The 22,415-nt window shown below is 38.6% G+C and overlaps 1 protein-coding gene across 1 annotated transcript in view; it reads right to left on the minus strand.

The window, feature by feature from the left end:
• Positions 1-5,724: 5,724 nt before the first annotated feature.
• The window catches only part of adamts3 (ADAM metallopeptidase with thrombospondin type 1 motif, 3), a 139,284-nt gene continuing 122,593 nt past the window's right edge, over positions 5,725-22,415 (minus strand). The window contains exons 20-22 of the mRNA XM_056377414.1: positions 17,871-18,078; positions 14,332-14,449; positions 5,725-11,421 (exon numbers count right to left, since the gene is read on the minus strand). Of these exons, the coding sequence (XP_056233389.1) occupies positions 10,937-11,421; positions 14,332-14,449; positions 17,871-18,078 (811 nt within the window). The 3' untranslated portion in view covers positions 5,725-10,936. The remainder of the gene's footprint in view (positions 11,422-14,331; positions 14,450-17,870; positions 18,079-22,415) is intronic.

A 22,415-nucleotide genomic window follows, 5' to 3' on the forward strand; every position in this document is an offset into this window, starting at 1 on the left:
TCCTTTACTCACCAACAGCTGTCTCCTTTTCTTCTACTGAAGTTAGCATGCTAACCAGCTAGCCCCAACCTGTCTCGTCACTTTCCGATAACATTTCCTATCAACACATCAAATAGAAAATTTTAATTTCTAGGAGACAAGGTTGGAATTAGATACTTTTCCTTAAGTTTTAATACCATTTAATACCATTTTTTATTTTACTTTTTATTTGTTTTCCTATGGTTGTGTGCATTTGTGTAAAGGTCCATCTAACTTATGGTATAAACACTGCAGCATGTGGCATTGTACAATGCTATATGCATTACTTAGAAATTTCATTTTTATGCACTGCAATTTCCCTTAGAACTTAAAAGCCACTTCAGGCAGTATTTAAGATAATTAAAATCTTTAACAATTAAAGCTGGCCAATAACATGTCTGAGACGTGTGTCCGTGAGACGCAGAGGATGAAAACCATGCATGAGTCTAAATGTTAATAAGCCCCATTGACTGTAAATGTCGATTGTAAATCAATGACTTGTTCAATCAGAGATGTCATTATTTCAGCCAATGGAAACCTCATTTGGAAGTAGCAGACTGAGTAAAGAAAGGGAGGAGGGGATTGTAATTATTTGCAATATCTCACGATTGATGATTTTAATGAAATATCTTCACTATTCACATACTATACTATGCATCTTTTATTCATTTTGACATTTAACTTGCTGCCCTGATGTCGCTGTATTGCAGCCTAATTTAAAAAGCTAGTGTCACATTTTCACTGCGTGTTGTCCTCAACTGAGACTACATGACTAAGAGGACATTTCAATACAGCATCACAAATAACGCAGAAAGCACTTGGAAGAAAAATAATATGCTGCAGAAATAAATAGCCCCTTTGTGTTGCCATGATATATGAAAAACTCTTGCTCTCAGTCATTTTCAAGTGGTTATGATTCAAACAGTAACTGAGGTTTGACAGAGACTTTTTCCTCAAACAGTGCTGGTGCTGATCTATGTCGAGCCACATGTTTAAATGCTCGATTCAAACAGATGTGCACACTGGCTCAAGAGTGCGCCACTTTGCAGGTTACTCGCACACTATTTAATTTTCATGTCAATATGTGGGAATGGTATTGATCTTCTCATCTAGCTCTCGACGAAAAGTGAATAACCCAATATCCCCAAACACGTCGAGCTATTCCTTTAACCGCTGTGCCAGCATCATACAAAAACCAAAGAGGAAGGTGAAAGTTGTGGTGAAATCGAAGTTAGCAGCCTAGTGCACTTTTATTCTTAAAGGTAAAAAGGTGTTTAGGGAAGAGAGAAGGATTTGGTGGCACTGTTTAGTAAGATGTGTGCAGCTGACAAATTATACTTTACAAGTCTGTTGCAGTGTCAATGTGCCAACTGCTTTTAGAGCAGAGGTTGTCAGCAACCTGCAATTTGTGTCATATTAGTTTCCATATTTTCAGTGTGTGTATATCTTGTTTGAAAGCTAAGAATATCGTCCTTAAAGACTGTGGAGACCATTTCAGTTTAGGAAACACAACAGATACAATAAGGTGTTATTTTACAGCAGCAAACAGTTAGCATCTTGCTATTTTGCTGCTATCTGCTGTCTTACCACAGTGCAAAGGTCATCGTCAAAAAAGACTCCTCCATAGACAACTGAAGTCTCTTTCTGAAGTAATAAAGTCCATTAATTAAATCCAGCGCATGCATGACCAACCCAAAGTAACAATGCTCAACATAATGAAAGTTTTGGCCACTGTGAATATGCTTTAGATAATAGGACTTAATTCTTTCTGCTGTTGAAGCAGAAAGAGAAAGCTGCTGTGGAGTGCCATGTCAGAAACGAGGCGAAATCGAAATGCCAGAAAAGAAACTTTTTTTTTTTTTTTCAATTTCTTGTATGTGTCAACTTTTTTATGTATTCACATCACTGCATCAATAAATCTTTGGGAGTATGTTGCTTCTGTTGCTGTTTCCAAGGTTAAGAATAAACTTTCACACCCAGAGTTGTTCATGTTGTTTTCCTTATTTGAACTGAGCATTTAAAGATCCCATATTTTACACTTTCTGTGTTTTATTTGAAGTGTTGATCCATAAGAAGATATATTTGTTGTTTTAAGTATAAAACCGTCTCAGTGTAGTTTTACATCTCCTCTCTCAGGCTTCTGTCTGGAGCTCTAGTAACAACAGGTCGGTGAGCCAATCAGCTGGCTGTTTTCCGACGATTGAATAAGAAAATATAGCAGATTTCATAAAAGCACTCCAAAGTAACCTAATCCTGCAAGGTTGGATGGTGGGCTGGGCTTGGGGCATGGCTGACGGCCAGTGACTGCTTTGTTGTGACATCATAAAGTCACGGAATTCCCAACGGCTCGTTTTAAGGCCCAGTTGCTGAATACAGGCTGTGTGCATTTCTCTGTGGACTGAGGCTTTGATACTTTCACAGTGTTAATATAGAACCTAGACCTGATCTATAATCAAGAGACACATGGACATCTACCTTTATACAATATGGAACCTTTAAACAACAACAAACATGATAGAAATGTTTAAATGTGGATCTAGAGATAGATACTAGAGCTTGTGCTCTTCTAATTTGTCTTATGTACTTACCAATTTAAATAATGAAAACACTAATTCACCAAAGTGTCCTGTTAGATTCATCATGAGGCAGATGGTAAATATGAAAAAAAGACTCCACCTTGAGGAAGAATATACAGTCTTCAGTTTATTCAGTGTGACTTGCTGACACCGAGGAACAACTCTACAACCCTACTGAGTTGGCCCCTTGATCCTTTCATCAAGGAGAACACCCCTTCTTCCCTCTTACATCACCAAGGCCTCATCGTCTTAACAACATCTTACCTGTGGATATGCTGATCCAGCCTAAGAGCCCCTCCTACCCCCTTGATAACTTGAACCTAGGTGTTACATTGCAACACCTCTAGAGAACGTTACCTTTAGCTTCTAACCTCCTTTCCAACTTGTTATCCTGTCTGACCAAATGTCTGTAATCCCAGGTGTATGCAAATACATTTTTCTATCCCTTTGTCTTCAACTGTATAACTGTCCCCCTGCCCTTCACTCTGGGTCAGTTGGCTCACCGTATCCTGGGATACCAATAAACTTACATCACTAGAGGAAACTTGAAACTAAGGACTTGAGTGAATTTTTTTCAACAACCTGCAGTGTCCACACATGAAGATCTTTTCTTCCCAAACATAAACACAGTGTCTTACATGATAATATAGTATTTTTTAATGTAACACTTGTGGCCATAACATTGTTCAGTTTAATCAGCTATGCTCTTCCTGGTTCCCTACACCCTCACTATCATATTACACTCTCTGCCCCATGTCAGACATACAATCACATGACTTTTGGGCGCCACTGTAGCTGTAACAAACTGTCAATAGTTTAAAACATTAGAGTTCATATTTCATAGTCCTCAGCCATTATAGTTAATATCAGTGTGCTGTTCCAACAGCATCACTTATTTAGAGGGAGATTGTTACTGGAGCAAATAAATATGAACTGTCTCACACATTAGAACTCATGATGAATAATTATTATACTTGTTCATAAAAATTCTGTTGCACTGTTGATTCACCTACTTCTTTTTATTAAACAAACTTACATATGACAGCGAAATTCAGCTTTAACTTAATCCACAACTATTTATTGATTTTAAATGGTTGATTGTAAATTGTACACCATTTAATTAATCCATTTATTACATTCTTTTAGACATGTTTCCAGTGTTGTAAATTGTTTAAATGAATGTAGTTTATAATGTCCAATAAAGTTATTTATGAAGCTCTTGCTTTAACTTATAGAACACATCTGGTATGAATTTTAACAATAGTAACACGTACAGCACTGTGTGACTTTTTCTGTCAGCTTTAATTAACAACATAAATACTAGAAATATTTAAATGTTGTCCGACAACACTGACAATGAAGGATCAAGAAACGTGCTGACGTTAATCGGTAAATACTTTCACCTGTGGAGGCGGTGACAGTGCTAGAGTTGATCCATCACTTAATCACAGTTTAATATTTATAAATTCTGATCTTAAAAGTGTTGCTACAGTCACCTGTCAACAACAGCAGAAAAGAAGTTTCAGGTAAGAAACTGAACCTGTGAATAGTGAAGACAGAGAATAATAAACAAACTCATCAGCAGTTGGTCTGTCATTTCATCAGAGGAAGCTGAACTGGGAGTGGTTTTCTACCATCATCATCATCACAGCACATTAGAGAACTAAGGATGTCCATGCAGTCTCCTTTCTCCACAACCAGATGAATGGAAACAAACGGGCTGCTCTGTACATGAGGTCCTCCTTCTGTTGGCACAGATCACTCAGTTTTCACAGTGTCGAAACCTTTCAAATGACAATACAACACAAACACTTGAGTTAAGATGCAGTGGATTACAGTTAATCACAAATATCGATCAGCTGTCAGGATAGGTGCATGAATGTCTGCTTCAGTTGAGGACTGGTTTCAGTATTAAATGAACAATCTTCTATATGACAAATATTTGTCTACACATTTTTTATACGTCACGTAATCTTAACTTGAACTATCACGATGTCTTGATGGACAATGTATTAACTTACATTAACGCTGCGCATTACACTAACGCAGATCACTTAAACTACATGTGGGGAAACACAAACCAAACGTCGTTAGATTAACGTAGATTAAATTCAACTTTCGATTGGGCTTTGACTGAACACCTCCACGGGCTAACCCAGGTTGACACAGGTTATCAGCCCAGCCGGGCCAGGTACCGTTAGCATCGCAATCGCTAAGTTATCAGCTAGCGCTAGCGCTAGCACTAGCACTTGCTTGGTTAGCAAGGTGCATCTTCAACTGAACTGTGATATTAACAGGGATGCTAATTTTGTCTAGCAAAGAAATAGGCTTAAAACAAAATGTACTTACCGGAAAAAATTGAACAGCCGACTCCTCTGAGTGTCTTTCAGGACAACTGAATGCAGTTTCAGGCAGATATGTTGGAGCTAACTTTGATGAACTGAAAACACAATAACAAGTCAAATGTCAGACACGTCACTCTGACCTCATATCCGGATTAACAGGCAGGTCCCCCTGTGTCCAATCACGCGGTAGCCACGCCCTAAAATCCCTCTGCTTTAACGTCTTTTACCTCTGTGATCAGTTTAAAATCGTCGAAACGCTGCATTAAGAGGCTCTCATCATATTCCATGTTGCTGAAGTTTTACTGAGTCCGGCTAGCTGACTGTCCCCCTTACTACTAAATAAGATTTATCCACCTCTCTTTATTATGCAAACTTTTATTTCTAATTTTTCAGTTGCAGTTGATTGTAAATTGCACACATTATTTAATTCATCCATTTATTACATTCTTTTGTTCACGTCTCCAGTTGATTGTAAATTGTTGAAATTAATACAGTTTTAATGTGAAATAAAGATTTTTGTGAAGCTTTGCTTTGTTGGTGGTTTTTATGGAGCGTGTCTGGTATGAATTTTAACAGTAGCAGCAGCACAGGATAGAAATCATAACACACTGAAGTTTTTCCTGAATTTATAATTAATCAAAGACTTTATATGTTGCTTTAAAGATTAATGGTGCTTCATATTGTAGAAACTGCACGGCCCTGAGAGCAAGTTATGATATACCAGAATTATTCTTTAACGCTCACAGATGCTGACATGATGGTGAAAAGAGCCTGAAAACAAGAAATCAGAGTAGTTAATCATATCTTTTATTGCTATGTGCTCCCCATTACAACAAACAGTATCAGTAGTGTACACTTCAATCTACACAAATACATAGAAAAGCGAATAGAGCAGAGAGTGACTGACAGTCATGACAATCGTAATTCTTCAATGCATGGATAGCACAGGGGTATTGATACAGTACATGGAGAATCCTATGCAGTAATATCTGTCTGAGGCTCAGGGATTGTCAATGTAACATCTACAACTATCCTATTTATCATTACAAGCTCTCTATAACATTAGCAGCAATGTTTTATAGGCAGCAAGTAAAGGATGTGAAAAGAACTGGGGAGGAAAATGTAAAATGGTTAGACAACACTGACAACTACAAACAGCATAAAAAAACAACTTTACTTGTTTACTGGTACTACACTATTTATGTTTTATTGGTTAAAATAAAGCATTTGTCTGGTCAGTACATGTTCCTGCGATGTAACAGCTCGGTTAACGACTTCTACAAAACAGCTGTGAAAAGACAGCTCTCTGACAAAAGGTAAAACATCTCAAAATAGAGCATGTATATTTACATCTAATTGTTTGCAAAAAACAATGTCATTTCTAATCTATCAAGTTTTTTTAAAAAGTAGAAATCCAGTTAAAATTTGAGAATGTGGATGAAAAAAAAAAAATCAGTTTTCAATGGTTTATCAGTTGCAGCTTATTGATCAGCTGGCACCGCACATGCTGTAAAAACAAAGCAGAACCCTTTAACTTTCAATAAATATTCATGTACTCAATGCTATATACATGTACTATACATTGGCACACAGGAGTGAGTGTGAATAGTTGCGAGCTATTTCTTTGCTGAAAACACAAAAACTGTGTTTTTGCTATTGCAGTCAGATGCATGGTGGTTGTGAGGAAATCCTTTTTTTTTTCAATAAATAGCTTTCTCTCTCCTGAACCTTTCTCCACCATAAAAAAAGCCATTTTAAAAATACTTTGGAAAAAAAAAAAATAATAAAAAAAATAAAAACATGTTCCACATACAGTAAAACTCTTGAAAGTCCAGCTTTTTGTGCTTACAATGAGGCTTTGTTCCAGCAAACACAAACTGTATAACAGAACCTTATTCAGACTGAAGGGTGTAGTAAGATTAAAGCTCCATTAAGCACATTTTTGAAATTTTAATTGAACTAAATATCTCTGTGTAATGTGAAAATGTGCTGAACCCACTGAGAGTTGACATCAAACTCTGCAGCTCCACACGGCTTTGAAGATTTTGGAACTGACAGGTAGCAGTTGAACACATCAGATAATCTAGCAGCTAAAGAGCCATTTTTTTTTTTTTTTTGAGGAGTTGGTGGAGATCAACTCCTGAGCTAAAACAAGAGTGAAAAATTTGACTTACAATCATCACATTTAGCTGGATGCTCTCTGTCTGCTGGATAAGTAAATATCCAGGTAAGCCATTTGCACTTCATAGGTTAACGGGGATATCAGAGTGTGTTTTAGAGTCTGTCTGTTCCCTAGTGGTCAAAAATTGCTTAATGCAGCTTTAGATGTTTGAAATTCAACAGTACATGTCACTATAGAAAGTAATCTGAAAATACAACACTAAATAGCATTTTCATGAGGAGTGTTTGTGTTTTTCATGGTCACACAATGTAAAAAAACTTCACAACACATTTTCAATGCGTTGTGAATTTCTCAGCTGAACAAGAGCCCACTGTAAGAAACATATAGCATTGAGAACACTTGAAAAACGTGTCCCCTACGTAGTTCCCTTCTTTAACTTGACTATTTCAATATTTCCGAGCGAGAGCGTTCACGAGGAGGGCGGTACAAAGTGTACAAAGAGTCAAAAAGGTCGATGGCTAGCACCAAACAAACTTCTCGTTTAGAAAAAGGTAAAGGCTGGGATGAAAATGCTTCTTCAAGGAACAGTGTGACATGTTTGGAAATATGCTCATTCACTTTCTTTTTGAGTCATATTCTTATATTGGTATGCTAAATTTGAACTTTAAATATCATTGCTAGACTTTGGATTTTCGTATGAATAAACGAACAAGACTTTAGAGGGCTAGCTGTTTCACTCTGTTTCCAGTCTTTATGCTAAGCTAAACTAACGGTCTCCTGCCTGTAGCTTCATGTTAAGTGTACAGACATGAGATTGGTTTCAGTCTTCTACTCTAACTCTTGACAAGGAAGTTAATGAGGGTATTTCCCAAAATGTCAAACTATTCCTTTAAAAAAATAATAAAAAAAAGTCAGGGAAAACTGCCCCAGAGATTTGGAATAATGTGGAATAATGCACCATTCATCCATTCACACTGATGTCAATACAGTGCTACTGAAGGTAAACATTCAGAAGAATCTCTCTTACTCTAATTGATTAAAAAGGGTGTTTGAAAGTATCCTTAGCTTTTTAAAATAATACTGATATTTTCATGTACAGTATTTACAGGAACCTTTATAAATACCCATTTCCATAGAAACCGTAGAGTGCTACTCAACAGACATTGCTGGATATATATAAAAAAAAAAAAACTATACAACTAAAACCATTTTCCTAATGGTCTTCACTCGTACATCTCTGGTCACTTTCCAAAGTCCGGGGTTTGATTTAGTATATGCAGTGACCCTACAGTGACCCTTTATACAGTGCATCCGGAAAGTATTCACACCCCTTCACTTTCCCCACAATACCCCATAATGACAAAGCGAAAAAGGTTTTTTTTTAGAAATTCTTGCAAATTTATTAAAAATAAAAAACTGAAATATCGCATGTACATAAGTATTCACATCCTTTACTATCACACTCAAAAGTGAGCTTAGGTGCATCCTGTTTCCACTGATCATCCTTGAGATGTTTCTACAACTTGATTGGAGTCTACCTGTAGTAAATTCAATTGATTGGACATGATTTGGAAAGTCACACACATGTCTATATAAGGTCCCACTGTAGACAGTGCATGTCAGAGCAGAAACCAAGCCATGAAGTCAAAGGAATTGTCTATAGACCTCCGGGACAGGATTGTATCGAGGCACAGATCTGGGGAAGGGTACAAAAACATTTCTGCGGCATTGAAGGTCCCGAAGAGCACAGTGGTCTCCATCATTCGTAAATGAAAGAAGTTTGGAACCACCTGGACTCTTCCTAGAGCTGGCCACCCAGCCAAACTGAGCAATCGGGGGAGAAGGGCCTCGGTCAGGGAGGTGACTAAGAACCCGATGGTCACTCTGACAGAGTTCAAGCGTCCCTCTGTGGAGATGGGAGAAACTTCCAGAAGGACAACCGTCTCTGCAGCACTCCACCAATCAAGCCTTTATGGTAGGGAGTGGCCAGACGGAAGCCTCTACTCAGTAAAAGGGACATGACAGCCCGCTTGGAGTTTGCCAGAAAGCACCTAAAGGCCCATGAGAAACAAGATTCTCTGGTCTGATGAAACCAAGATTGAACTCTTTGGCCTGAATGCCAAGCGTCACATCTGGAGGAAACCAGGCACCGCTCATTACCTGGCTAATACCATCCCTACGGTGAAGCATGGTGGTGGCAGCATCATGCTGATGTTTTTCAGCGGCAGGAACTGGGAGATTAGTCAGGATCAAGGGAAAGATGAACGGAGCAAAGTACAGACAGATCCTTGATGAAAACCTGCTCCAGAGCGCTCAGGACCTCAGACTGGGGCGAAGGTTTACCTTCCAACAGGACAACAACCCTAAGCACATAGCCAAGACAACGAAGGAGTGGCTTCAGGACAAGTCTGTGAATGTCCTTGAGTGGCCCGGCCAGAACCCAGACTTGAACTTGATTGAACATCTCTGGAAAGACCTGAAAATAGCTGTGAAGCAACGCTCCCCATCTAACCTGACAGAGCTTGAGAGGATCTGCAGAGAAGAATGGGAGAAATACCCCAAATACAGGTGTGCCAAGCTTGTAGCTTCATATCCAAGAAGACTTGAGGCTGTAATCGCTGCCAAAGGTGCCTCAACAAAGTACTGAGTAAAGGATGTGAATACTTATGTACATGCAATATTTAAGTTTTTTTATTTTTAATAAATTTGCAAAAATTTCTAAAAAAACCTTTTTCGCTTTGTCATTATGGAGTATTGTGTGTAGATTGATGAGGAAAAAAGGAATTTAATCCATTTTGGAATAAGGCTGTAGCATAACGAAATGTGGGGAAAGTGAAGGGGTGTGAATACTTTCCGGATGCACTGTATATGTTTTTTTTGGCAAGAAAATGGCAGTTTGTAACATTCAAGTAAAAGGGGATTTTCAGCTGTGTCAGATGATCTGTTTTAGATCTTTAAAACTTTTTTGTCCATTATCTTTAACTTCAAAATCATAGCAAACTAAATCAACAACATGACGACTGTAGCTATTAACGCTCAAGATGTGTAGTGATTTTTTTTCTTTTACAAGTGCAACATGTACTTCTGCACTACTTCCTGTATCTACTTCTGTACGCGGTGAGTTCTTCTTGCGCGAGTCTGCAGTTGTTTTCAAATTGAATCAGCTGTAACTGACGGCACCTGTTGACATGTTCGCTCTCTCACCATCTGCTGAGCGTTTGCCGGAGGCCCCCGCTGCACCGCTACACACACGCACACACACACACACACACACACACACACACACACACACACACACACACACACACACACACACACACACCCCAGGTGCCTGATTCATTAAATGAAGAGAAAAGACCAATCAGAGAGCAAAATGCCGACACCTTCCTGCACCTGTCCCCTCAGTGGTGACATCAAAGTAAAAAGCTTCAAGACTTATTGGGTCAAAAAGTCAAGAGTCTGATTGGAATTAAGCAACAACTTCTTTGTAATATCCAGATGTTTAAAATTTGGAGACAGTGTGGTAAATACAAGCGTATTTTGAATATAAAACTGTCCTTTGGCTGTTTTGTATCCCTGAAATTATTCTCTATGAACTCTCAAAGCTGTGTTTCATTAAGCTTGAAATTAATAATCATTCTGTTTCACTTCAAATACTATGGGAGCTTATTGTAAAATGTCAGTGATATTTAAAGTCAGAGTCGGGGGCAAAAAGGGAAGGGAAATTCTTTACAACAAAGTGAACCAGCACTTTTCTCTCTCTCTCTCTCTCTCTCTCTCTTTCTCTCTCTCTGGTGTTTTTGGCATGAGAAGACTCAAGATGAAGCTGGATTATCTACTGTACATAAAGAGTCCTGAAGGGAAGGGCGTCACTTTCATCTCTCCACTTTAGAATACGGTGTAGGCCGCCGACTGTCTGTCGAGCTGCTCGACCTTTGACCCTCAGTGGGATCTGCCAGTGGAGATGGTGCCATGGCGGGCAGCTTCCTGCCAGTGAGACCCATGTGCCGTGGAACCCGTCTCGGTGCCGTGGTGATCTTGGACTGGGTTTTCTTGAGCGGAGCAGGGGTGGTGATGTGTCTCGCGGCATTGCCTGACGTGGCGGACGCCTTGCCGGAGCCTTGTTTAGCACCGCGAGTGGCGTTTGCCGCTACAGAAGCCGTTAATGTCTCCAGGAGCTGAGAGGCTGATCCGAAGCGGATGTGCTCCTCCGTCTCAGCCGCCTCGGTGAACAAGGATAGAGCTCCGCTGCGTTTGCTGCAGGACTCGCAGCACAGTTTGTTGTACCCTGGAATCGAGCAGTACCGTGCGAGGACCTCCATTTGGCAGAAGATGGATTTGTCCCCGTTACAGGGCTCATCTGAAAGTTGAAGAGCATACAGTGTGAGCTCAGTGCGTGTCACAAAGCTGAAAAGGGAATAGTGGTGAGATGTGGCCTTGGACAGGGATCGCAAAAGATGAGTGGAAGTAGATGGACTGCAGAGCACTGAGGCATTGATTTTAATCAGAGTGTTTATGCTATGAAAACAACTGTAGCCACAGCAAAGTGAGCAGTGAAGTCTGTTGGACAAAAGCTGTGACCGACTTTTAAAGTACAACATACTAAATCTAAATGGGTTTTGAGTTAGCCCCAGTCCGTGCCTTGCATATTATCTTTAGCTTTACATTCCAGTCCCAGTGGTAGCCTAAGCGTTTGTTTTCTCCAAAAGACAAATAAAACAAAACAAACAGAAAATCAATCTTATAAAGATTTAAAGCTGTTCTGCAGAAATTTCCAGAATCCTCAAAGACTCTTAACCATCTGGATGAAAAAATGTGTCCGCCGTGTAATAAAGATTTTTAACCAGTTTCATAAGTGGAGACTCTAATCTTAATCCCAACAAAGATGGTGTGTGGTGGCTACAATCTTTTCACTGACTCAAATGGAAGGCTAATACATGAGGCACAGACTGGGACTAGTTTTGAATATGTACCTTGATCACACTGGGAAAGTGTCCAACTTAAATCTGTTCGTATTCATACTGAAAAATGCTTTTTTTGTGTGTGGTTGATGGACACTGTTATCCATGCAAGACACAGAGGAGAAGCCATTTGAGGGAAATTTATCTGCAAACATTAAAACACGCAAACCATTCACTTCCATACATTTTGCTTTCTCTAGCATGGCATGATCCATTACAACATTGGTGCATATGGCACCTTTATCTATTGTACACTAACCTCCGACCCACTTTACTATGACAATTCATATACTGTACATACTGTATACTAAAAAATTGTAATTAATAATAGTGCTGCAGCAAAGAGTCATAGAAACTGGAAATTAGTTGCATTTGAACACTTCAACTTCCCCCATCCTGAAGTCTCTGGGTTTTTTGATAGATGACTGAAATAAGGTCTGTGGTTAACACAAGGAAATTTCCATGTTTTATTCTGCAACATAAAATACGTCAGTAAATACCACAGTCGTTTTTTCTTTAAGCTTTTATGTGTCTTAAAAAAAGGCGGTTGCTAACAAGTGGCTAAATGAGGCTACAGAGGTTGTCGGGGACAATTGTATTTACGCTTCAAAAATCAATAAAATAATAAAAGTGATTTTCATTTGTGAAATCATTATCTTGAAATGTGTAAGAACTTTTGTTGGTCACAAATGCTATTTTCTGCAGTAATCCAAAAATCCCATGTATAAATTCCATTGGCTTTTTAAACTACGTCATCCCTGCACCCTCCATTAGCAATTCAATAGTTTTTCAGCTTTCAACAAAACCTCCACCCTCTTTAAACTCCGAACGAACCTGAACCTGCCCTGAATGTAGAACATATTGTAACATCTTCCTGAGTTTCAGCCTTTTGTACATTCACTCCTCATTTCAGTCATTTCAAAGTCCTTCATCTCTCTGAATTCACTTTAATCATTACTCTGTGCTCATTCAGAGTGACATATTGATTGACTCTTTAAACCCTTGTACTGCAGCTGCATGTACTGTAAATCAATATTAGATCAGAACAGTATAAGCATTCATGTTCTCCCCTGCTTAACAGAAAATGTGTATTACTGGCATCTTCATCCTGGTTTATCCCTCTGTCTTAGCTGCAAATATCACCTTGGCATTTATGTTTTAATTAATGAGTTCATAAAAGCACTCGGTATACGTCGACCTTTAAGAGTGATGTACAGTGTGGCTGAGAACACTTAGACTTTTGGACCTGACTCTACTTTAACTGACATAGTTAATAAAAAAGATTAACACAGGAAAATGTCACATTTTATTTCCTGTCAGTATTCAATAATGTATCATCATTAGATGAGACTGACAGGAACACAACCACTACACGACAAACATGTCTCCTAGTCAGGTATGATTCGTCACTCTGCTGGACCAAAGCTTGAGTTCAACTTCTCATTTATAAGAGGAAGATTTTGTTATTTCTTCTCTCAGATAGTTTCATAGTCTTGCTTGCTTTCTCTAAGTAGGGTCCAGGGACCCACAGGGAGGAGGTTCCTATTGGTCCCCAGCAAAATGGGGAATCATTTATTTTCAGTATATTTCTGTCCATACGTAACACAATGACAGAAGGTATGAATATTTTGGTTTTGGGTTTAAACACTTTCTGTAATAAAACATTTAAAAGCAAAAATCTTATCAGATGGGGGTCGGTGGTCTACGCTGATGAATATTGTACAAACAGTGCAGTAGTTTTGAAAAAGTTTTTCATGTATTTTTCTTCCTTCCAGGTCACCATTGTTTTCTATTCATTTCTGTGGACAATCAAAACAATTGGCAGACTTGAAACCTGCTTGAGCCCTTATATAATCCATCAGTGAGAAAGTCTATATTATTTTTGTATTGTTGTGAGGCCGGTGAAGACTTTTCTCTGAGCCTGGAGATGAGCTGTATTTACTATCCAACAATAATGGAACTGTGAAACAAAGAATGCAGACTAGATATTCACTGTGATGAATTACACTTACAACTGCTAACTGGTAATAATGCCATATGGGAATTAATTGGAATCAATGACTGCCTGCAAGGTTGGACGATTTGTAGTGAAGGAGGTGAAACCAGCAAAAATGGCTCCTTAATGGCTTGTGTTTGAAACGCAATGACAATCATTATCTGGAGGACTTGTTACTGGCTTTTATTCTAAAGGAGGCAAAATGTGTTAAATTAGCTTAAAAAGAAACTGCAGCCGAACACTAAGATGAACTATGTGTTTGGCTAGAATAGGCATTCACTTTCCTTTGGTTCTTAATAAGTGACATGCTCACCATGGCAGGGTCCAGGTCTGCATGGTCTCACAGTCTCAGGTTTTTCTCCATTACACTGATCTCCGATCCGACAAGTGACCAAACGCCTCTCCATCCCCTCCCCGCAGGTCACAGAGCACTGTGGGAGAGAGCAAACAGTGAAATCACTCACACACAGCAAAACAAGACCATTTTTGGAGGGCAGAGCTGGAACGAGTGCAGGCAGGTCACACGGGAAACAGTAAATCTCAGTGTGGAGATACCTCTGAAAAGACACAGGAGAATCTGTGAGGAATAAAGTCACAATCAAAACAAAGTGTGCTGGATATCGGGAGGCTTGCATTGCTGTTGGTTACAGTGGCAATACTTTGTTTTCACTCGGCACAGCGTGTTTACAGTGTCTCGATTGGATTTCTGAGGTGAGCTGAAGAGTTTGTGGAAGAGGAGGCATCTCTTCTTTTTATTGTTTGTGCTGTAGAACAACTTTGATTAGAGGCTCCAATATTGGTTCCAATATATTTTTAGTCATTGTAAAACTCAAAACAGCTGAGGGACTATCAGGCCTTTGAACTGTGAATAGGTTTTTATGAATTCACTGAAATCTTTAAATTAGTTTTTGCATAGAAATATATATTTTTTCTTTCATATCTCCATCCAGCAGCTTCAAAATACACATAATGATAGTCATGTGGTGGCCAAGATTTGTGCCATGATTTAAGTGAGTCAGCCTCATTACCACTGAGACATGTCAATTTAACGTGACTTTTTGACTGACTGTGTGACTCCTCCCCAAAATTTAGACAAATTCTAGTCAGTGGTTTCTGAGATATCCTGTAACTATTAGACAAAAAAATGAATAAACTTAACACCCAGGGATGGAAACCGAGTCTCCATGATGGATGTAAAGGGGTCAGTTTGCCTCCAACTAAGTGACTGTTGCATCATTAAACAGCGTCTGAAATCCCCACGCCCGGCACCTCTCTGACATTCAGGACTGAGGAACTATATCCAATATTTTTCATAACTTTTCAAAATTAGCAATCTGACAATGATGCCCACTAACCAGTTACGCGGGGGTGAGAAAGTGAACGTCTCCCTTTTTTATTTTTCATACAACTTCTTCTGTTACTTCTTTGTGCACAAATTAGTGCAACAACCATTAAACCTTTGAGGAGGCAGTTGTTTAATCGCCTCTCTAAGCCAGCAGGCTTTTCAAGTGCGATCCTCTCACAGCAGGAATGAACACTTTTGCCTTCAGACGTGATGGGTAAACACTTTCTACAAACTAATTTGTTACAAGTACACCTTGGTTTAATATAGAAACAGAAAAAAGATTACATGAAACCTTGAATCAAGTGGGTATATGTGCTGTGTAAACCCTCAAACAACAATCAGTGGATGGATGAAGCCGAAGCAGCAAACAAACTATTAATCTTTTGTGGCTCCCTTCTCTGATGTGACCCTGGCGATCCCCTGCTGAGACAATCTGTCTAGTCCTGAATGAGACAACTACTGAGAGCTGTAGCCCAAATGTTCTCAATGAAAACTTTAAACAAACTGGTCGTAAAACAGTAATTAAAACTTTTATTTTACTATGTCTAATGAAAAATCTTAAATGGTAAAATGTTAAAAAAAACAAAAACTCCCAGTTTCAGTGACTATAATCCTAAAAATATAATTTTAGGAGTCATGTATTATTATGAATACATACAACTATTGCTATCATACTACTTCTATTGCTGAGTGCTCAAATATGCATATATACATGAATATAAGGAGCTGTATTCCAATAAGGAGGCAGACCATGTTATCAAACAATCTGAACCCATCTCATACAAATCAACTGCTGACATGCAGAATTGCATCTTATTAGCCTTTATCTCTGCTCCACCACTCAGCTGAACTCCTGATTAATTAGGGCTCCAGCAGCTTCCTATTGCTTCTGATTCTTCTTCTTCTTCTCTAAAAGTTTTTGTGCCGCAAAAACCTCGAGACCAGGAAACACAAACAAACAAATTGGCAGGCGGGTTGCAAATTCTACACAGGCACAAAAATTGATACTCACTGACCTCAAGGTGGCGCTGTAATAATCAAGGATGGCTTTTCGCAATGAAAAGTTCCTTTATGATTTTTATATCTGAATTCATCTGCATCTTTTCTCCATTGGTCTTTTCTTCTAAAAAAGTGTCAAATTTCACAACATTTTTAAAATTTTCTCAAAACATTATTGACATCTTCTTTGAAGCCGCTGGGCAATACATCACAAAGCTTGGTCAGGATCATCTTCACACTTATCTGATCTTAAACTGTTCAGGAAATGTTGATATGTCAATCTGTTTTGAGATTATACATTTTTAAACACGTCTTTATGTTCAATTTTAGATAAATGCTCATAAATCACGATTGGCTGAAGTGTTTGCAATCGAAGTGTTTGGATGCTGTGTCGAGCTTCACTATGCTGTCTTGGGATATTCTGCCACTAGGGGCGCCTCAATTGCAAAGAGTTTATATCTCATAATTGGCTGCATGCACTCTGTACAAATTCGGTTAGCACAAACTTGGATCAGTCCATGCATAAAATTTGGAAATGATTAATTAAAGTTCTTCACATTTCAAAACTTCCAAACTTCAAGAAAATTGAAATCATCCACACGTCTACAGTGGTGAAATTATTTCAGCACATCTGCTGAATTGTGACAAATGTTGTCTATATTTTTTCCAAATATGCAAAATCAATTAACATCTACATTTTCATATTTCTTCATTCTAAAGCTACCCAAATTGACAGACATTCTCCAGATGGTTGACATCAAATGTTTCAAACAGTGTCTGGACCAGTGAAAAGATGAGGTTTCAGTGATATTTATCATCTTGCTGTTTGTACAGTTCAAAAAAAAGTTTTTCTTTTTTGCCCACCGTTGGATTCAAAGTTGCCAAAATATTTGATGTTAAACGGTGTGAGTGTGTTTTAAGGTGAAACAAACAAAAATCCCTCAGTTCTGCCCATGTGATGTCATTTCCTCAGCTTGTGATAAGGTGAGTGCAGCTCATGTTTTTCCACTGGCGCAGTCAATAAGTCGCCTTCTCTGGAGATGCAAAGGTCAGGTGATCGAAACCCCAGATAACCAACGTCCTACTGTGGCAGAAATGCAGCAATTCATGCATATGGTATCCAAACACATGAGATCTGCTTGGACCCCAACAATTCAAGCGTGCAGCTGCTCTAGTTGGCTTTTGAAATGGAGGAACTAAAACATGTGTTTTCAGATGAGATGCAACACTGCTCTAAGTTATATATATATATATATATATATATATATATATATATATATATATATATCTCAGATGCCTCATGTTTTATTTTTGTACATGACCTCATCAAGTTCAGAAATCACAGCTGTCTTGTACTTTAAAGCTGCTGCTGTATCAGCCCCAATCTATGGGAAAATGCTGGTAGCAAGAAAGCTGACATCAGTCAATCGGAAGGATTAATAACATTAAAAATAAAATCCAAAGAAGAACTGAATTTAACCTCTAAAAATATGATCAGCTGTACAAACCTCTGACCAGGCTCCGGTCCTCCACTGAGCAGGACATGGGACTCTGTTACACGGCCTCCGGCTCTCTGGCTTCTCGCCGCTGCAGTATTTGCTGTGGACAGAGCGGTTGGTGCTGTCATGGAGCAACTGTACGCAGCGAACGGTCCGGATCTGAAAGCCCAGGCTGCTGCAGGTTTTGGTACAATACTCCCACTCCTCTGAGACCCACCTGCACAAATAAACACGAGGAAATTACTGAGGATATACAGGAGATACCAACACAACACACTCCATTACAAGTAGAAGTCAAATAGCTATTTCGAATATCAAATGTAAAAGTACTACATTAAGTGGCTTCAGAAAATATTCAGAACCCTCTACACTAAATGACCAATAATGACAAAGTGATTTTTTTTTTCCAAATTTGCCACAGACAGAACAGAACAGAAAAAAGGTAATTCGATGATTAACGGGGTAGGAACCAACAAAAAACTAAAATATTCTACACAAATCTGTATTTATTTATACTTTTCTTATCTAATCTAATATATATCTAATAATCATCTCTTATTATTGAATAATTTGACCTCTTTGAGTTTAAATGAAACAGTCATATACGTGTGGAGGTGGAATCCCTCTTTGGTGGAAATATTTAAGCCAAATGTTTGTTTAATCTCTGATAATGTCTTGTATTATATAAACTCATCATATTATTTTTTAGACACGTGTATACACTCATTTACTTTTGTTCTATTCAGTTTGATGGTTGCTGAAAACATTTCAACAAACATGTGAAAAAAGTTCTGTATAAAATTAGAGATCAAAGCCCTGCCAGTATCTGTGGACCTGCAGTCACGGTCGTGGAGGCTGTGAATAACATGGGAATGTTATTATTCTGAATAAAAGCAGACACAATTGAAAGAGATGAATCCCTGCATGTCATTTCTTTCTTTTGCAGAACTGAGACTGGAATTCAAAAGCAGGTGTGAATGGCCCTGAGAACACAACTCACTGATTTGGATAGAAAATTAGTTTTCACTTACGTGGCCTTGTCATCAGAAGGTTGTATTACCAACTACACTCCCTCCCACTTCAATTAATTGGCCTGAGGGGATTCAATGTGTGTGTGGGCGTGTGTATGTTTGCATGTGTGAGACAGTATTAATATTTAACAGAGGATAATGAAATGGAGTGCAGGTAATGAAGAATTCATTGAATATATTATTTGAGGCTAAATAACCCTCAAGATTCTTTCAACATGCAGCTAGATTTATTAAAAAAACTTAGTTTACTTAAATTACATAATGTCTCATCTTATCATTGGTGATATCTGGTCATACAGAATAATTTGTTAGTCTCAGCCACTGAAACTTGTGGACAATTTCACACAACTTCTACTTTTTGAAAGAAAATAGTTCCTGTTGAAAACTGTTGCCAGCAAGTATCTCAGGGAAACTGGTCTGGACACACAGCTGAAAGTTTATTTGGTACACCTAGCGCAAACTAATCCACACAGTCTACTGTAACGTTTACCGTCATGAAGGTTATAATGTTCAGTCTTCAGTGTCTTCATTACAAGTGTCACTCGTCTACTTGTAAAAGTGTGTGTAGCTGAAAAATATTCCTTTATTTTCTCCTCCAAATACGTTAGGCTAACATAATTTATGTATTCATAAAACATGTGATAGTCTGTTTGTGTTTCTTGTCCTGTCATTTGTTTTTGATGTTTTGATGATGTTATTAATACCAATTAATAATAATTATTATTACCTGGATTTCTGTGATTCACACACACACACCGACATTAAAACATTCAGAAGCTGCAGTTTCTCAGAAGTATATGAAGAAAACAAATGTAACAGAACATCTTGATAAGACTAACTCGCCCATCTTCAGACTTGTGACAATTAAAAGGAAAAACCTGAAAAATTAGTGGAGAAACAGGATGACAATACTCCCATCCACAGGGCGCATCGTCACCACATCTCAATCGTAATGATCACCCTGATGGCAGATTTTGGATCGACGTGTTACATCGAAAGCGCTCTGAACCACCACTATCATCAAAACACCAAATGAGGGAACATCTTTTGGAGGAATGGTGTTGATCCTCCAGCAGAGTTCAGAGACTCGGAGAATCAATGCCCAGGAGCATTCAATCTGTTCTGGTGGCCCAGAACCTTACTAAGAAACTTAGATGGGTTTTTCCTTTGATTTGTCACCTGCCTGAACATGAAGTTTTCAGTGCTGCTGGATTTCAGTCTGAAAACTGTCAAAGGCACTTCATCAGCCATCATGATGTGAGGAAATCTTTGAATTATTGTTATTGTATTGTTGCTATAGTTATTGCAGAAGCTCATACAAAGCTGTACTTGTTTTTGATTCATTTGAAATATTGTAACAACCTTTTAATGTATTTCACAGTAATTAAAATCCCTTTATCCACACAGCTGCAATATTCAGTTCCTCATCAATGCCTATTGAGATTTTCTGAACAGGATGTAGATGTTTGTGAGAGTTTCTTTCACAATTTGTGACAATCTGTCCCTAACGAAGCTCTGAAAATATTCACAACTTTTTCATTTTATTTCTCTACATTCTTGATCAGTACTGTATTCTCTCTTATCTCTTCACAGCGGCACTGTCCCAGATTTCCCCCTTGACATTTCTTATCTCCTCTGCCCGAGTGTTCTTATGTTCGGCTGAAATCTCTGTCCTCTTCCTGAGCTAATGGAAGGAGAGAGGAGTAAAGTTATGGAACAAGGCAGGGAGTCTAACTATGAAAAGAAAAAAAAATCTGGCCAACTTTTGAGGGAATTAATTTGTCTTTTCAAAGGTCTGTCTCCTCACACTGACCAACTCAGACACCAAACTACAGAGAGTCAAAGAAACAGCAGAAAAAAACCCTAGAAAGCAGACAGAGAGCACATACCTCCACCCAGGTAATCCTCCGTATCTTTCATTTAATTTCAATAACAGAGAATGTTTAGGGATCACCAAAGTTCCTACATAAGATCCAGAGGTGTACATGAGTGTCTGTAACAAATTTCCTGGAAATCCATCCCATAGTTGTTGAGACATTTCACTCAAAACCAAAAATGATGGCACCACAGGAAAAGCATACCAAAAGCAAATCATAGGGCGTTTCTCAGAATAGAGTACGCCACGTTCAAACTCGGCACGTTCAACTCTGGAGTCTAAACTCCCCCGGAAATACGTTTGGCTAACATAATTTATGTATTCATAAAACATGTGATAGTCTGTTTGTGTTTCTTGTCCTGTCATTTGTTTTTGATGTTTTGATGATGTTATTAGTACCAATTAATAATAATTATTATTACCTGGATTTCTGCGATTCACACACACACACCGACATTAAAACATTCAGAAGCTGCAGTCTCTCAGAGGTAGATGAAGAAAACAAATGTTACAGAAAATCTTGACAGACTAACTTGCCCATCTTCAGACGTGTGACAATTAAAAGCAAAAACCTGAAAAACTCTGGAGTCTAAACTCCCCCGGATATGGAGGACTACTTGTAATTGGAACAGGAGCGTGCTCTCTCTGGTGATGACACCTCAACACAGATGTGCCTGATTCACTGTGAAATTATCTCAACTACACAAACAGGTTTTTTTTATTTTATAAAAATAAAATCCAATCTGTATATAAAAAAATAGACAAATCTTAATATAGACCACTCTGTTAACTGTTTATTTTTATCTAAATGTGGAGATATTTGTACATATAAGAACCCATGAGTCTTCAGAGTCAGTGCTGCTGGTAAAGTGTCCAATAAAAAGTATTTATTACGCTTTCATCTGTTTCAACTCTGAGAACAACCCTCAGGACTTATCTTGCAAAAAGGAATTACGACTTATACTAAAACACCACAGAAAACACAGCCCACGGTAAATTACCAAAGGGCTTGCCGAGATAAGACTGTTGACCTGGGATGATGGGGGACATTCACCTTGGGAGCCGGACTGTGAGCTGCTGAAATGACCGGCTGGTCTCACCTGCCTCATATCTCCAAAACCAGTGGCGCAAATTTCCAGATAGACTAGAATGGTTGAACTTTTCCTTCTCACCTGAACAAATATCAATACATATGATATAAAAGTGACATAGTAGCAATCCTACAGCAAAAAGTAAAACAGCTTTGAATTGAGTCCTCAATAAACACTTCCAATCATTTGATCTGTCCTCGCCTAGATGAAGACTTTGAACTGGAACAGTACTTGAGCTGTGACAGATGACGTTTCACAAGTTCACAAGAACACCAGTACAGACGATCATGAATGTCCATCAGGTAGATGTCGAGGTATTTAACTGAATGAGTGATGAGTCTGAATCGTTGGCGGTGCTGGAAGAAAAGTCAGGGGATCGGCAAAGTCTGTTGGATTCAGCCACTAGGGGCAGCGCATGTCTGTACAACATTTCATGGAAAATCCATCCATTAGTTCCCGAAATATAACTCGGAGTCACAGTGTTAGCATTGCTCAACGGCTAAAGAGTCTCACGAACACTATTTTTCCTAAACTATCTTGTCAAAACACCCACTCC

The sequence above is a fragment of the Seriola aureovittata genome, chromosome 5 (assembly GCF_021018895.1).
Source record: "Seriola aureovittata isolate HTS-2021-v1 ecotype China chromosome 5, ASM2101889v1, whole genome shotgun sequence".
Lineage (NCBI taxonomy): Eukaryota > Metazoa > Chordata > Actinopteri > Carangiformes > Carangidae > Seriola > Seriola aureovittata.